The sequence below is a fragment of the Nicotiana sylvestris genome, chromosome 1, assembly GCF_000393655.2.
Source record: "Nicotiana sylvestris chromosome 1, ASM39365v2, whole genome shotgun sequence".
NCBI lineage: Eukaryota > Viridiplantae > Streptophyta > Magnoliopsida > Solanales > Solanaceae > Nicotiana > Nicotiana sylvestris.
In genome coordinates this window covers 43,740,783-43,759,483 of record NC_091057.1, presented here as the reverse complement: position 1 = coordinate 43,759,483, position 18,701 = coordinate 43,740,783, and the positions used below count along the sequence as shown (strand labels likewise).

Here is an 18,701-nt window from a genome sequence, read left to right as displayed (position 1 = left end):
TCGATCAAGGATCTCAAATGGACCAATGAACCTAGGGCTAAGCTTGCTCTTCTTCCCGAATCTCATCACGCCCTTCATAGGCGACACTCGGAGCAATACCCGCTCACCAACCATAAAAGCCACATCTCGAATCTTATGATCTGCATAGCTCTTTTGCCTGGACTGAGCTGTACGAAGTCTATCTTGAATAATCCTGACCTTGTCCAATGCCTCCTGAACCAAATCCGTATCCAACAACCGAGCCACTCCCGGCTCAAACCATCCAACCGGAGATCGACACCGCCTACCATATAAAGCCTCATAAGGAGCCATCTAGATACTCGACTGGTAGCTGTTGTTGTAGGCAAACTGTGCTAAAGGCAAGAACTGATCCCACGAACCTCCAAAGTCAATAACACAAGCTCGAAGCATATCCTCCAATATTTGAATAGTCCGCTCGGACTGTCCATCCGTCTGAGGATGAAATGCTGTACTCAACTCAACCTGGGTGCCTAACCCTCGCTGAACTGCTCTCTAGAAATGCGAGGTGAACTACGTACCTCGGTCCGAAATGATAGATACGGGCACACCATAAAGACGAACAATCTCTCGGATATAGATCTCAACTAACCTTTCGGACGAATAGGAGACTGCCACAGGAATGAAATGCGCTGACTTGGTCAGCCTATCAACAATGACCCAAACTGCATCGAACTTCTTCCGAGTCAACGGAAGTCCAGTAACAAAGTCCATAGTGATTCTCTCCCACTTCCACTCGGGAAGCTCAATCCTCTGAAATAAACCACCAGGCCTCTGATGCTCATACTTAATCTGCTGACAATTCAAACACCGAGCCACATAGGCAATGATATCCTTCTTCATTCTATGCCACCAATAATGCTGCCGCAAATCCTGATACATCTTCGCGGCGCCTGGATGGATAGAGTACCGGGAAGTATGGGCCTCCTCTAAAATCAACTCTCGAAGCCCATCCACATTAGGCATACAAACTCGACCCTGCAATCTCAGAACTCCATCATCACCCAAGGTAACGTGCTTGGCACCCCCATACTGCACCGTGTCTTTAAGGACACACAAATGGGGATCATCAAACTGCCGATCACGGATACGCTCCAATAATGAAGAACGAGCGACCGTGCAAGCTAATACTTGACTAGGCTCAGAAATATCCAACCTCACAAATCGATTGGCCAAAGCCTGAACATCCAAAGCAAGCGGCCTCTCACCGACTGGAATATAAGTAAGACTGCCCATACTGGCTGACTTTCTACTCAAAGCATCGGCCATCACGTTGGCCTTTCCCGGGTGATACAGGATGGTGATGTCATAATCTTTCAACAACTCCAACCACCTCCTCTACCTCAAATTCAACTCCTTTTGCTTGAATAAATACTGAAAACTCTTATGATCCGTGAACACCTCACATGCCACGCCATACAAATAATGCCTCCAAATCTTCAATGCGTGAACAATGGCTGCCAACTACAATATACACTGGATAGTTCTTCTCATTAACCTTCAACTGCCTCGAAGCATAGGCAATGACCTTGCCATCCTACATCAACACTGCACCAAGTCCAATGCGAGATGCATCATAATAAATGGTGTAAGGACCTGAACATATGGGCAAAACTAATACCGGCACCGTAGTCAGGGTTGTCTTGAGCCTCTGAAAGCTCGCCTCACACTCGTCCGACCATCTGAACTGGGCACCCTTCTGGGTCAACCTAGTCATCGGGGCTGTAACAGATGAGAACCCCTCCACGAACCGACGATAGTAGCCTGCCAATCCCAAGAAACTCTGAATCTATGTAGCTGATGCTAGTCTAGGCCAGTTCTTGACTGCCTCAATCTTCCTTGGATCAACCTGAATACCCTCTACTGATACAACGTAACCCAGGAATGCCACTGAACTCAACCAGAACTCACTCTTCGAGAACTTAGCATATAACTGACTATCCTTCAGAGTCTGGAGAACCACTCTAAGGTGTTGCTCGTGCTCCTCCTGGCTGCGGCAATATATCAGGATATCATCAATAAAGACTATCACGAACAAGTCCAAATAAGACCTGAACTCTCGGTTCATCAACTCCATAAACGTTGTTGGGGCATTGGTCAACCTGAATGACATAACCAAGAACTCATAATGCTCGTACCGAGTGCGGAAAGTTGTTTTAGGGACATCGGATGCCCTAATTCTCAACTGGTGGTAGCCAGATCTTAAGTCAATCTTTGAAAATACCTTGGCTCCCTGAAGATGATCGAACAAATCATCAATCCTCGGAAGTGGATACTTATTCTTGATCGTAACCTTGTTCAATTGCCGGTAATCAATGCACATTCTCATCGACCCATCTTTTTTCTTCACAAACAACACCGGCGCACCCCAAGGCGAAACACTGGGTCTAATGAAACCCTTCTCAAGAAATCCTGCAATTGTTCCTTTAACTCTTTCAACTCCGGCGGGGCCATACGATACGGCGGGATAGAAATGGGCTGGGTGCCCGGAGTCAAATCAATGCAAAAGTTGATATCCCTGTCGGGCAGTATACCCGACAGGTCTGAAGGAAAAACCTCAGGAAACTCCCAAATAATGGGTACAGAATCAATAGAAGGGACCTCCACACTAGAATCGTGAACATAAGACAAATAGGTCAAACACCCCTTCTCGACCATATGCCGAGCCTTCACATAAGAGATAACACTACGGGTAGAATGACCAGGGGTCCCTTTCCACTCTAAAAGGGGCAAACCCGGTAAGGCTAAGGTCACGGTCTTGGCATGGCAATCCAAGATAGCATGGCACGGGGATAACCAATCCATTCTCAATATAACATCGAAGTCGACCATGTCTAAAAGCAACAAATCAACACGGGTCTCAAGACCCCAAAACACTACAATACAAGAACGATGAACTCGGTCAACTACAATAGAATCCCCCACCGGTGTAGACACATAAACAGGAATACTCAATGAATCACTAGGCATGACCAGGTACGGGGCAAAATAAGATGACACGTACAAATAGGTAGACCCTGGATCAAATAACACTGAAGCATCTCTATCGCAAACCAGTATAGTACCTGTAATGACTGCATCTGAAGACTCAGCCTCGGCCTGGCTGGAAGTGCATAACATCGGGGCTGGGCCCCACCACCTTGAACTACCTCTTTGGTTGGCCTCCACCTCTGGCGGCTTGAGCTCCACCTCTAGGACCTCTACCTCCACCTCTAGCTGGCTGGGCAGGCTGTGGGACATCTGGTTCCTGTACCATAGCACGAGAACCCTGATGCGGAGAACTGCTCGAAGCTCGAGGGCAATACCTAGCAATGTGCCTCATGTCGCCACAAGTAAAAAAAGCCCTCGGTTGTTGGGGATGATGACCCTGGAAACTCTGAAGTGGCGGTGCACTGATAGGTGCTGATGGTGCACTGTAAGACTGTAGATCAGAATAGTGCGTCTGAGAACCTCGACCACCTGAAGTACCATGGGAGACCTGAAGAGCTGACTGAAAGGGCCTAGGAGGATGGCCTCTACCATATGAATCTCTACCTCCATAAGAGGTACCACTAAATCTGCCCGAATGACGGGTCCACTTATTCGACCCATGACCACCTCCCTGCGACAGTACCATCTCAACTTTGAGGGCCACATTGGCTGCCTCCTGAAATGTAATCTCACTCCCAGCCTCCTTGGCCATCTGAAGAAGAATAGGCTGAATGAGACCATCAATACACCTTCTCACCCTCTCTCTCTCGGTGGGAAGTAGGACAAGATCATGGCGAGCTAGATCGATGAACCTGGTCTCATACTGAGTGACCGTCATGGAACCCTGCTGAAGGCGCTCAAACTGTCTCCGATAGGCTTCTCTCTGCATCACGGGGGGGGGGGGAACTTCTCCAGAAACAACACTGAAAACTGCTCCTATGTCAAAGATGGAGATCCGGCTGGTCTCGCTAAGAAATAATCCCTCCACCAAGTCTTGGAAGATCCAGATAGGCGAAATACAGCAAAATCGACCCCATTGGTCTCAACAATGCCCATGTTCCTGAGAACCTCATGGCAGCTGTATAGGAAATCCTGGGGATCCTCAGAAGGAGCTCCGCTGAAAGTAGTAGTAAAGAGCTTGGTGAATCTGTCCAGTCTCCACAAAGCATCGGCGGACATAGCCACTCCATCGCCGGTCTGAGCCACTACACCCGGCTGAACTGCCACCGCTGGCTGAACCGCTGGAACCTGAATCTGGGGAGCTACCTGCTCCAGAGTGCGAGTAGCAGGAGTTCGAGCCCCTCCTCCAGCCTGAGAAGTGGCTGGTGCTACAGGAAGCAAACCTTCTCGGGTAACACTCTCCATAAGGCCCATCAATCGAACCAGAGCGTCCTGAAGAACTGGGGTAGCAATAAACCCCTCTGGGACCTGAGCTGGGCCCACCGGAACTGTTGGGGCTGGAACCTCCTCCTCAAAATCAACTTGAGGCTCCGCCACTGGTGTCGCTGCTCGGGACTGAGCTCTGCCCCTACCTCGGCCTCTAGCACGGCCTCGACCTCGCCCTCTTCCCCTAGTGGGAGCTGCTGTAAGGGGCTCGGGATGCTGAGTAGTAGATGAGGAAGCGCGTGTCCTCGCCATCTACGAAGAATAGAGTAGAAGTTCAATTAGCATTTGAGGAACAAATCCGCACGACAAGAACAAACAAAAGTGAAGTTTTCCTAACTCGGCAGCCTCTGGGGGATAAATACAGATGTCTCCGTACCGATCCCTCAGACTCTACTGAGCTTGTCTGTGAGTTGTGAGACCTATGTAACCTAGGGCTTTGATACCAACTTGTCACAATCCGGATTTCCCACCCTCGGGAGTCGTGATGGCACCTACTAATGAGAGCTAGGCAAGCCAATCCTTAACTGCTTACTTCATTAACAATTACTTCTTTTAACAATTATCAGCGATAGCATGAAAGCAACGAAATTAAATAAATAAGCGGAAGACTTAAGTTTAAAGAAAATTGAACAATAATGCGAGAATCAACATATGCCTTTACCCAAGAACTGGTGTCATATTACTCAAGAACTTCTAAGAGTGCTAAATACAACCGTTTGAAAGAAAATATAAACTGTTTGTCTCAAATATATGAGATAACAGACGGAAATGAAAGATAGAGGAGACGTTAGGCTTGCGAACGCCTGCAAGGCTACCTCAGTGTCTCACTGGACTAAAGGCTGGCTCCTGTGCTACTGCTGCTGTCCAAAACCTGGATCTGTGCAAAAGAGCACAGAGCGTAGTATCAACACAACCGACCCCATGTGCTGGTAAGTGTCTGGCCTAACCCCGGCGAGGTAGTGACGAGGCTAGGATCAGACTCCAGATAAACCTATACAGTTATATAATATATGGCAGAAAAGTAAACAAGTAATAAGCAGTTAAAGCTGGGGGAGGGGAACATGCTTCGGGGATAGCAGTTAAAAGAGAATAACAGGGAATAATAAGGAAGCTAGCACTATAACCTCTATCACAATTGAAGAAAATAAAGACAACTTTCACTTTCAGTTTCCTCTTGTTGCATGCGTGCAACCCGATCCCATTTCTCCTATCTCGTGGTAGGCATACCACCCGCTCCCATTTCATTATATCCTGTGGTAGGCGTACCACCCACGCCCATTTCATAATATCTTGTGGTAGGCGTACCACCCGCTCCCATTTCATCAATCTTGTGGTAGGCGTACCACCCGCTCCTATTTCATAATATCTTGTGGTAGGCGTACCACCCGCTCCCATTTCATAATATCTTGTGGTAGGCGTACCACCCGCTCCCATTTCATAATATCTTGTGGTAGGCGTACCACCCGCTCCCATTTCATCAATCTTGTGGTAGGCGTACCACCCGCTCCCATTTCATAATATCTTGTGGTAGGCGTACCACCCGCTCCCATTTCATAATATCTTGTGGTAGGCGTACCACCCGCTCCCATTTCATAATATCTTGTGGTAGGCGTACCACCCGCTCCCATTTCATAATATCTTGTGGTAGACGTACCACCCTCTCCTATTTCATAATATCTTGTGGTAGGCATACCACCCGCTTCCATTTCATAATATCTTGTGGTAGGCGAACCACCCGCTCCCATTTCATTACACAATTACAAGAAATCCCGGCAAAGGGAACATAAGAAATATAATAACTTCCCGGCAAGGGAACAAAGATATCGAAATAGTCATCCCGGCAATGGAGAATCAGCTATAACAAATCTCACTTTGCTAGTACGCAGTTCAAATAATGGAAATACTTAATCATAGAGGATCATTAATTAAAGTATACAAGGTGTCATTCAAAAACACAACAACTTCCAAGTTAAGACCCACGGTCATGCCTGACACCAACGTATAGATACTCGTCACCTTGCCTATACATCGTACTCAACAAGAAGCAAGTAGAAAATATGACTCAACTCCTAATCTCTCAAGCTAGGGTTAAACCAAACACTTACCTCGATGCCTTGAACACCACTCAAGTCTCAATTATAGCTTTACCTCTTGATTCTACCTCTAATCCGCTCGAATCAATCGTTTCGGAGAAGAAAAGTTGTTTGAAAAATCGCCCCTTATGTTTTGGGGTTTTGAAAAGTGTAAAATAACTGAAATTCACGTGTATTTATAACTCTATGAAGCTCCCACCACGGACCGCGCAAGAAGGACCACGGCCGCACAGGCTTCCTGAAAGCCTGCGGATCTATGCCCCGCGCGGACCGCGCAAGGCCGACCGCGGCCGTGCAGCATTCACCACGAACAGCACAAAGGCAACCACGACCGCGCTGGCCCCTCCACGGCCGCACACGTTTCCTCGCGGGCCACGCCAAAGGGTTCAGAGGCCTGCAATATTTTCCTGAACCTGCAACATCTGATCTTTTTAAGCCTAAGGCATTCCGGAACCTACTAGAAACTCACCGAGCCCTCGAAACTCTAAACCAAGCATGCACACTACCTCAAAAACACCCTACGAACATATTCGTGTGATCACATCACCAATATAACATTATGAGCATCGAATTGAGCCTCAAGATCCATGAAATTTCACAGATTTCCTTTTAAACATCAATTTTCCCAATTTGGGTCCGGATCACGTCAAACTACGTCCGTTTTTAACCAAACTTTACAGGAGTGATTCAAAACATATATAAGACCTGTATCGGGCGCCGGAACCAAAATACGGTCCCGATACCATTACTTTCATGTTACACCCCATATTTGCGTACATGAAAATACGCCATAAATAAATTAATGAGAGTCCGGAAGTGAGATGTCACGTCCCGCAGTATTACATTACGGTGATGTCACGTTTTGCAGTGTTAAGTTACGACGATGTTGCACCCTAAAGTATTGTACGTTAAAATTTTATTTTCAGTTAACCGATGTAAAACTCGGGGATGAGATCATCTTGACGTTAATGTACTTGCGCTATTTATAGCAAGCAATAAATAAGTGTTATGAAGAATAAGGGGGGTACACGGATTAAAGAAAACAAGTTTCGTTGAAAGTGGTCAATTTGGAATAAAATATGGGTCGAGCGATAATGCACGATAATTATGAACTACTACCATGTAAGGTACCATATGACCACGGTAATATAATATATAAAGTATATATGAAGTATTTTGAAAATAAATAGAATTTTAAGTAATTTGTGATAATTCTTAAATTACGCGGGTAATAGATTAATTACTGGGTAACGAAACATTACCCGATTAACTAATAAGTGGATAAATAAAATAATCTTCCCAAGTACATACGTGGTAGCAGCCCCCCCCCCCTTATTAAGGTGATTCATCTATAACCTTTATCATGTGTCAAAGGCTTAAAAATTCTTATCAAGACTTTGTAGAAAGCTTATTCAATCTAAAAGAGATAAAACATCTCATTTTCAAGACCAAGGAACAACTTTAACATTCCGTTAATGACCAAAAACGTGAAGGTGGCAAGAATGTCACAACAATTCACCCCTTAACCAAATTCCTTTCTGAAAAACGTTAAGGGCAGAGTAGTTGTCCGAAGTTTGAGTTTGTCCAAGTTTAAGTTTCGTCCATATTTCGCAGAAGCAGATTCATTTAAATAATTTCGGGAACAGGTATGTCAAGGCTATCCTTTCTTTCTTCTGGCATGATCCATACGATACAAACGAAACGTGCAAATGCACAAATTCCATGAATGATTCTATTCATAGAAGTATTAGAGATATCTATGTTCTTGAATTTTCGTGTGTCATAATATTTGATCATCTGTTCATGGGTTTCAGAAAAAATACGAAAGTTGAAAAGAGTTTACTTTATGATATTACTCAGAGGAAAAATGGTCTTATGGCATTCCGAATGATTTTATTGACGTACTTTTCATGCATTGCATTCATATGCATTGACCCATGACCAGATGGCGTTATATACACATATATATGTAAATATATGTATATGGGATATGGGAAAGGGTTACAGCGTTATATACGCACCACCACCTGATCAGCTGGTATATGATGACGATGTTGCCCATAGTGGCTGAAATATGATTCAAACGGCGTTAAATATATATATATATATATATATATATATATATATATATATATATATATATGTACTCAAACGGTGTTATATAGCATATATATGTATGTATATATGTATATGGGATATGTGAAAGGTTATGGCGTTATATATGCACCACCACCTGATCAGTTGGTATCGATGATGATTTTGCCCACAATGACCGATATGATATGATGGGATGCCCTTAGAGGCTGATAATGTTATGAAACATGTACCTATGCACGACATGACATTCATACACATATGCATGACGCTAAAAGTAATTTATGATTTACAAAGTTATTCAGACTTACAGGTTGAGTCATGTACTCTATATTTCTTTCATGTCTCTTATGTACTTATTTATGTGCCTTACATACTCGGTACATTATTCGTACTGACGTCCCTTTTGCCTGGGACGCTGCGTTTCATGCCCGCAGGTACCGATAGACAGGTTGAGAGCCCTCCAAATAGGCTATCAGCTCAGCGGAAGATGTTGGTGCGCTCCATTTGCTTCGGAGTTGCTTATTTGGTTAGTATGATTTAGACGTGTATTGTTTGGTATGGCGGGACTCTATCCCGACCTTTATGATATTTATGTACTCTTAGAGGCTTGTAGACATATGTCTCGTATGTGAAAGATTGTACGACCTTGTCGGCCTATGTTTTGAGTTTATAAAAGATCATGTTGCCCTATTAGGCCCGTATGTCATGTGTATATGATAATGTAATAAGAAAGATATGTTACGTTGGTACTCAGTTGAGTAAGGTACCGGGTGCCCGTCGTGTCCCATTGGTTTGGGTCGTGACATTTCACATCAGTTTTCATTTCAATTTTCTTTAAACATTTTCAGAAAATAATTTCACTTAAAATTCATAACTCGAGCATGGGACTTCAGAATTTGATTCCGAGCATACGCCCACGTCCCATATTTTCCTACGGACTCTTCGGGACCGTCAAATCACGGGTCCGTTTACCCAAAATATTGACCGGAGTCAAACTTATTCGTTTCGAGGTCAAAACTTAGCAATATTTCACAAGATTTCACATTTAAGCTTTCCGATTATGCACCCTGACTGCGCACACAAATCGAGGCGACTCTAAATGAGGTTTACGGGGCCTCGGAAACATAGATTTCAATTAGAAACAGGTGATGACCCCTTTTTGGTCATCACATTAGTTGAGTTGTAACTTTGTGATTGTTCTTATTGTATCTCCTAAACAGCTTAGCTAGAAGCGTTGATTAGGAACCCTCTTGTAAAACCCGTAAACTCTTTGAGTTTATGTTGTGACTTGATTTAGTCATAAGTTAAAGTCTTTGTAACTAGAGAGTAACAAAGTGGCTTGTGATAAGAGTATCACAAGTTAGTTAAAGTCTTTGTAACTACAGAGTGACAAAGTGGCTTGTGGTGAGAGTACCACAAGTTAGTTGAGTTGAATTCTTTGTAATCGAGTCATTACAAAGTGGTTTGTAATAGGTGTTTACAAGTTAGTGAAATTGAAAGCCTACAAGTGTAGGTCGTGATTTTTGTCCCCTTGAGTTGGGATTTTTTCACGTAAAAATCCTGTGTCTCATTTACTTACAGCTTTATTATCATTCTCAGCATAACCTTATAGAGGACCAGGTACTCTACTGATTGGTGGACTCATACAAACTAACAATTGGTATCAGAGCAGGTTCCTCCTATCAAGCTAACACCTAGGAAGGATCCTTATGGCTACTCCACCAAATTTTGAAGAAGGTCAATCTACATACCGACCACCCAGGTTCAATGGACAATACAATGGGTGGTGGAAAACAAAAATGCATGATTTTATCATGGCTGAGGATTCTGAGCTATGGGATGTCATATGTGATGGTCCTTATGTTCCAACAAAGGTATTGGAAGAACTTCTATTTTCAATGTCAAAAACCATTAAAGAATACACCGACGCAGATGGGAAAGCTGTGGAGAAGAATTTTCGTGCCAAGAAGATTCTGGTATGGGAATAGGACCTGAAGAATATAATAGAATCTCCGCTTGCGACACTTGCAGGAGCTAACCATAGAAGAGCTGGTTGGAAATATGAAGACCTACGAGATAAAGAGGAAGATAGACAGTGAAAGAAGAGAACCAAAGAAAGAAAAGAACCTGGTACTCAAAGCTGATAGCAATGACTCAAGTGAGGAAGACAGTGACATGGCTTACTTAACCAAAAGATTTCAGAAGATGGTCAAAAGAAATGGAGAAATGCTAAAAAGGGGTAGCTCTATCAAACCAAAAAAACTATGATCTCTATCATAAGTGTGGAAAGCTTGGACACTTTATCAAAGACTGTCCTCTCTTGAAGCAAGAATTCTCCAAGAACAACCTTGAAAAGGCAGCTAAGAGGAACTGGGTTCCTTTCAAGGACTTCAAAAGAAAGAGATTTGCTGACAATGTGGTGAAACAGGCTCTTGCAGCATGGGGAGATTCCTCTGGTGAGTTTGAAGATGAAATTGATGCTGGTGATAGTCCCATGATGGCAGTTGAAGGCGAGGAAAATGAATATGACTCAACTTTTGCTTTGATGGCTCAATCAGATGATGATGAAGACGATGACAACAATGAGGTAAATTTCAGGGATGTTCAGAGAAATCTGAGATCCTACTCTCCTAAGAAACTCATGTCTTTAGCTAGTGTATTGATTGATGCCTATCATAGTCTTGTGGAGGATAGGGATTCCTTGACCTTAGAACTAGGAGAAGTTGAACAAACTAGAGACGACTTAGTGGTTGTAGTTATTGACCATAAGGAAACAATTAAAAACTTCAAAGAAGAAAGAAATGATCTCTTGGCAGTAATTGCTAACCTAAGGGAAACAATAGAGAGACCAGGGACTAAGTCAAAAACTGGAAATTCTGGAAAAGGAAAAGAGATAGCCAGTGAGGAACACATTAGGCTTGAAAATGAGTTGAAAGCTGTGATAACTACGATGTGTGTTGAAACTGAGAAAAACAAGCACCTCCAAACTGATCTGGAAAGAGTAAAAAATGATCTTGAAAAGTTTCTAAAGTGGACCTAGTCCTCAGAAGCTATCACTGCCATGTACACTAATAATGGTGGGAACAGGCAGGGAATACGGTTCCAAAGGGAGAAAACTCCTTACAACCCTCACAACAAGTACGTCACTATTTATGATAATTGGCTTTGTACCCATTGTGGGAACAATGGCCACTTCAAAGAAAATTGCTAGGCCAGGGTTCAATCTGTTCAGAAAAACAAAGTGTTTGCTGAAAAAGTGACTACAAAAGAGGGATCAGGTTCCACTCACAAAAAGCCCACATTACCTGCATGGACTAAGAGAGCTCTTATTCATCCTCTTGCCTACTACAAGGGACCCAAACTTGCTTGGGTTCCTAAAACTAACTCTTGATCTTATTGTGCAGGGAATAGTGAAAGGAAGCGATCAACAATGGTTCATGAATAGTGGATGTTCAAAGCACATGACTGGGAACACCATGGACTTTCTTTCACTAAAAGCCCTGCAAGGAGGGAATATATCCTTTGGCAATAGGAAAAAGGGGTACATTCTACACTCACTCATTCTATTGAAAATATGTACTATGTCAATGGCCTTAAGTACAGTCTCTTGAGTGTCTCTCAGATCTATTATAAAGGAAACAAGGTGGAATTTTTGTCCAAGATATGTACAGTTACTGATCTGGTAACTGGTGAAGTGGTACTTGTGGCCAAGAGATACAAGAACATCTATGTTGTTGATTTCGAGTCCTTACAAAGTGGTGATCTGAGTTGTCTAAAAACTGTTGATGATGATGCTGAACTGTGGCACAGAAGACTGGGGAACACAAGATTTTCTCTTCTGAACAAACTAATTCAGAAGGACCTGGTCCATAGTCTGCCCATGTCAAAGTTAAAGGTGCAAAAAATTTGTGATGCTTGTGCTAGAGGAAAACATGTGAATTCCTCTTTTAAGTCTAAAAGGGATATGAGCACCTCAAAGCCACTAGAGCTTTTGCATATGGACCTATGTGGTCCTATGAGAGTGCAAAGCAGAGGGGGAAAAACATGGACTCTGTTTCTTAGAACTAAAGATGAAACCTTTGAGGTGTTTGTGGCCTTTGTGAAGAAAATCCAGGTGAAGATGTAGTCTAGAGTTGCATGCATTAGGTCAAATCATGGAACAGAATTTTACAATGCCAAATTTGATGAGCTCTGCAATGAAAATGGCATCGCCCACAACTTCTCAGCTCCCAGAAATCCCCAGCAAAATGGAGTAGTGGAAAGGAAGAACAGAACTCTGGAAGAGATGGCAAGAATAATGCTAATCGACAGTGAAATCGCAAAGAACTTCTGGGCTGAAGCAGTCAACACTGCCTGCTACTTGGTGAACAGGTGCATGATCAGATCCCTCCTGAACAAAACCCCATACGAATTGCTGAATGGAAGGAAACCCAAGCTGACTCACCTAAGAACATTTGAGTGCAAATGCTATGTTCTTAATAATGGAAAGGATCAGCTTGGTAAATTCGATGCCAAAAGTGATGAAGGAATATTTCTGGGCTACTCTTCTCAAAGCAAAGCATACAAGATATATAATAAGAGGACTCAATGTGTTGAGGAAAGTGTTCATATTATTTTTGATAAGTCTTATCCATCCTATGAGAGGAGTGCTGAAGAAGATCAAGATGGAGAACCCTTACTAGTCCCTGGTGAAGTCATTGACATGATAAATGGAAAGGCAGATATGATGAGCCAAGTAAAAGAGCTGAGTGAAGACAATACTGCCTCATCTTCAATGGAACCAAGTACTTTAATTACAACTACTGAAGCTAAAGAAAGAGTGGTTAATGCAGTTCAGGGTACTCCACTAGCACCTGAGAGAGGTACATAGGAAAACTAGTCAAATGTACCCACACTCTCTCTAAATGAACCTCAGACGTCTAACTGGAGACATAAAAGCTCTCATCCACTTGACAACATAATTACCCCTCTAGATTCCGGAGTACAAACTAGGTCAAAAGCCAGAAATTCACTTGCCTTCTTAGCCTTTCTCTCCCAAATATAACACACAAATATCAAGGAAGCCTTGAAAGATGTAGAGTGGATTAAAACCATGCAAGACGAGTTACATCAGTTTGAAAGGAACAACATCTGGCACCTGGTACCCAGACCCTCAGATCGAACCATTATAGGAACCAGGTGGGTATTCAGGAACAAGCTTGATGAACATGGAAATACCACAAGGAACAAGGCCAGGCTAGTGGTTCAAGGCTACAATTAGGAGGAAGGGATTGACTATGATGAAACGTTTGCTCCGATCGCTCGCATGGAAGCTATTAGAATTCTAATCACTTTTGCATCTCGTATGGAATTCACCTTGTTCCAAATGGATGTCAAAAGTGCATTTCTGAATGGACTTCTTAAGGAAGAAGTCTATGTAAAGCAAACTCCAGGGTTTAAATGTCATGAACATCCTAAATATGTGTTTAAACTGGACAAAGCATTGTATAGGCTGAAGTAGGCTCCTCGAGTTTGGTATGAAAGGCTATCAAAGTTCCTCTTGGAAAATGGCTTTAAAAGATGGAAACTTGACAACACCCTATTCCTAGAGAAACGGGGAAGGAACCTATTCATTGTTCATGTCTATGTTGATGATATCATTTTTGGGGCAACATCTGATTCTCTGTGTGAAGAATTTGCAAAACTCATGGGAAGTGAGTTTGTAATGAGTATGATGGGAGAAACTGAAATTCTTCTTGGGTCTTTAAGTAAAACAGTCCCCAAAGGGTACATTCATTTGTCAGCAAAAATACATCAGGGAGCTCTTGAAGAGGTTTGACATGGAAGCATCAAAGGTGATAGACACTCCCATTGCTACGGCCACTCGACTGGACATGGATGAAACTGGTCCTCCTGTGAATCAAACCATGAATAGAGGCATTATTGGGTGTCTTCTCTATCTTACTGCAAGTAGACCTGATATTATCTTTAGTGTGGGGCGATGTGCAAAGTTTCAATCAAATCCTAAAGAATCTCATTTGAAGGCAGCCAAAAGAATTCTGAGATATTTTAAAGGAACACAAGACCTGGTTCTTTATTATCCCTCAGGTGACAATTTTAATCTCATTGAATATGCTGATGCAGACTATGCAGGTTATCTTGTGGATAGGAAAAACACTTTTGGAATGGCTCACTTCCTAGGTTCATGTCTTATCTCTTGGGGCACAAGGAAGCAAAACTCAGTGGCTCTTTCAATAGCTAAAGCAGAATATATAGCCGCAGCATCCTGCTGTGCACAACTTTTATGGATTAAGCAACAATTGGAGGACTTTGGGGTACTCACTAAGAGTATGCCCCTTCTATGTGATAACACCAGCGCACTCAACATGGCCAAGAATCCAGTTCCACACAAAAGGACCAAGCATATTGATGTGAGGCATCACTTTCTGAGAGACAATATGGAGAAAGGATTGATATATATGAAGTTCTGTAGCACAGAAGACCAAATTGCAGACATCTTTACCAAGGCATTAAATAGGGAACATTTTGAAAGAAACAGAGTGAAGTTGGGGCTTTTAAAGCCCAATTGAGAACCTGATTCCTCATTATTTGGCTATAAAAATTACCTTCAGCAAAAATTAGCTAAAAGTGTTTTCTGGCCATGTCTAACTCACTTCAATACCATTGCAGGTAAACACGCATTATGAGTATAAAAGATGTAGATACAGTGCATAGATGATAAAAGAGGATTGATACTTTCAAATAATAGGTCAAGAACCTGGTTCTTGTACCAAAGGTTAGTAGTTTTGTGCATCCTCTAATACACGTCTTAAAAAGGCACAAAACACAACTGCCATGTCATCCAACTTTTCAGACTCTGCTGTCACGTCTCTTCACTTCAAATCGTTCCATCTCCCTCTGAAACATTGCACTTCTCCATGCCCAACCATCATTTCAGAACTGGTCCCTATCTCTCTCTTCATAATTATCCATTCTTAATAAAACCCCTCTCTGTCTCCATAAACCATAAGTCCTCCATTAGAACTTCCCAAAGCACCTTCACTCCATCTTTCCATGGCTGATACAAACTCCGACCTCCCTGCCTCAGTCATACCTATTACTGAAAAACCTTTGGAGTCCTCCATCCCTTCTGAGTCTTTTATAACCACTCATACTCTCCCTGCTGAAATCACACCTCACCTAAATTCTCCATCTCTTTTCATTTCAGAAACCCCTAAAATTGTTGATCCGTTCTCTCTATCTTCTGAGGTTCTGACTAATCAAAGAACAAGTGGAGAACAAGGTCAAAACCCTGAGCTCACAAAGGGTTCCGCCATTGTTGCTACATATTCCGTGGTGGAGTAGTACCGATTAGGAAAGAAAATGTTGTAAATGTCTTTGTGGTATCTGTTAATGGTGTACTGCATAAGATCATCTCTCAGAAAAATGAGGTACATGGTATGGGAGACGAAAGGGCCATTATAACTGTTGAAGGCGCAGCACTAGCAGAAACTACTAGGCCCTCACATGAGGAACCTGGCCCCTCTCCGGAGGACCTAGGTCAGGGTTCACATTCCCAGGACAGTTCTACTCCTGCATTTGCTGTTGTGTCTTTGGACATACAGGCACCTGAGATGAGGTCCAGTGATGAGGAGGATTTAGACAACCTGGCTCTTGATGCATTTATAGTCAAGCGAAGGGTGGTGTCCACTCCTGAGTCTTCCACCAAGCGACCCACAACTAGGTTGCAAGCTAAGGTAGCCTATGACTCTGCCCTTCAAAAGAGCAGAAAAAGTAGTAAGAAGCAAAGGAGGAGGTTGGTGAAAGATAATGTGCCAGTATGTGTTAAAGCGGTCCCTGTGGTAGAAGTGGAAGAGAAAACACTAGAGGAACCTGGTTCTTTGGTGAGACGGTCCTAGAAGAAGAAGCAGCCCGCTTTAGTAGAAAGAGTTTCAACCCCTAGTTCCAAGTTGAAGGATGTTGTGAGTGAGTCCTTACTGTTTAATGAGGATGTGTTAACCAAATCTAAGGGAAAAGAGAAATCAAGTGGTGGGAAGTCCAGCAAATGCAAGTCTGAAACTGTTCACGAACCTGGTTATGTGAAGAGACTGAGGAGTGAAGGAAGTTCCATTTCAGAACGCCTAAGGCATCAAAAGGTTCTGCTGGGTCGTACTTTTGACCCAGCAATCTCTGAGATGGCTGGTATGTGTCAAGTTCTTGAAATGGTTGAGTTTCAACGATGGGTGCATCTGTTCCAAATAGATGCACCTAAGGTGTATGAGGATGAGGTACAAAGCTTCTTTGCTAGCCTTTTTCCTGTTGAGACCTACCACATTTGTGCTTTAGTGAATGGAGTAGATATCGTGTTCGATGTAAAGTTGCTTGGAGAGATTCTTAAGGTTCCTACAGTTGGTATGTCCAGTGTAAAGGATGTGTGTCAGTTTAACTTCAGAAATGCCGTGGTAAAAGACAATGCAAACCAAAAGGGGGACCATATCCATAAGAAGGCATTACTCCCTGTCTATCAGCTGCTTTTCGAATTTGTAAACAAAGTTCTATTGCCTCGAGCTGAGAGGAGGTCCGTGACTTCTAAGTTTGACCTGTTCTTGATAGAGCAACTGGATAGCTTTACTCTTGTAAGCCTTCCTGCTATTATGATTGAACACATGCAAAAGGTAGGCACCTTCAAAGATGGTAAATCATGGCCTTCCCTCCGCGTTTTTGCTTACGCGAGTGTTTAAGTTCTTTGAGGTGCCACTGGGGCAAGGCAAGGCGGGAACTAAGAAGTAGACTTTCTCACAGACGACATCGGAAGAATGCGAGTGCATAGAAAAGAATGGGGGGGGGGGGTTAGGAAGTACATCAATCATCTCACAGCTCATTAATGCTCAAAATAGTGCAACTGAGGAGATTCGTCGGTTGAAGGCTAGGAATGCTATTCTGGAAGGTCAGCAAGCCCAAGGGGTTCCGGCGTCAAATGATGAAGTAGCTTGTTTCACAAAGGAGAATGCTGATCTCAGGGCGTAAGTAGAGAACCTGAAAGCAGAATTGCTCAATGAGAAAAAATCGGCCAATGCCCGAATAGACCTTGTTCTCTGAACACTTGCTGCAGCTTCTAATCCCTCTACTCCTAGTGCCCCCTAAGTATCCCTTCAGTGACCAGTTTCTGGAAATGTCCTTTTACGTTTTTTTGTTTTGTTTGATAGATGTTTTATTTTCTTTTTTTGATGTGGTTGGGATGAAACAGTACTACTCCCGCCTTAACAGTCCAATGTTGCCCTTGCTTTTTAAGCAAAGGCATATTAAATTTTATTAATATAAAATATATCTTCTTTTATTATCTCATTGCTTAAATTTTATATTTCTCTTCTCTATCATGTTGTGTGCACATATGTGGCATGAGTTAGCTCGGCTAGAGTTCTTTATGCTATTTATCTGCTGGTCTCTTTTTAATGATGCCAAAAGGGGGAATATATGATCAAAAAGGAACATGATTCTAAAAGGAAGGCATAAAGTCAGGGGGAACACTTATGAGTTCCTATTACTTTATCTGGTTCATCTTGCTCTAAATACACGTTATCTGTTTAAGTTTGTCATCATCAAAAAGAGATAAATTGATAGATTTTCAATGTCTTTGACTTATGTTTTGATGATCTAACAAACGTTGTCAAGAACTAGATAGGGAACCTGACAGACTTGGGCTACACTGCAAGTTAATGGATTCCAGCTCAATATGAACTGCTATAGCTTCAAGGGATAGAGAACCAAATAAGGACATGATACCTTTGTTGTTCCCTCATAGCAATACGAATTCAATGGGACACATTTGTAAGCAACGTGACTGCCTACATTGTTTCTGCCTGCACTACACTGCTTCCAGTGCCCACTTATTCCTTGACTAACTAAAGTGCTTACATCATTTCAAATGGTGTCATCAAGGTGTATAAACAAGGAGTTTATATCAAAACATCACTTGAACACTTCTGTTTCTCATTCAAGCCTTTTCCACAACAGAGAAATTAATTCTCATGAGCTTGAAGAACAAAGTTAAACGCTACTACGGACCAAGTCCTAAAGTTAGTATTTTGTTGTCCTTAGTTGAATTGTAACTTTGTGATTGTTCTTATTGTATCTCCTAAACTGCTTAGCCAGAAGCGT

At 42.7% G+C, this 18,701-nt stretch overlaps 1 protein-coding gene across 1 annotated transcript; it reads left to right on the top strand.

Annotated features, from left to right (window-relative positions):
• Positions 1-14,437: 14,437 nt before the first annotated feature.
• On the top strand, positions 14,438-15,133 carry LOC138869510 (secreted RxLR effector protein 161-like). Its single transcript, XM_070147132.1, has one exon. It carries the CDS (start codon positions 14,438-14,440, stop codon positions 15,131-15,133), a length of 696 nt encoding a protein of 231 aa, XP_070003233.1.
• The last annotated feature ends 3,568 nt before the right edge of the window (positions 15,134-18,701 follow it).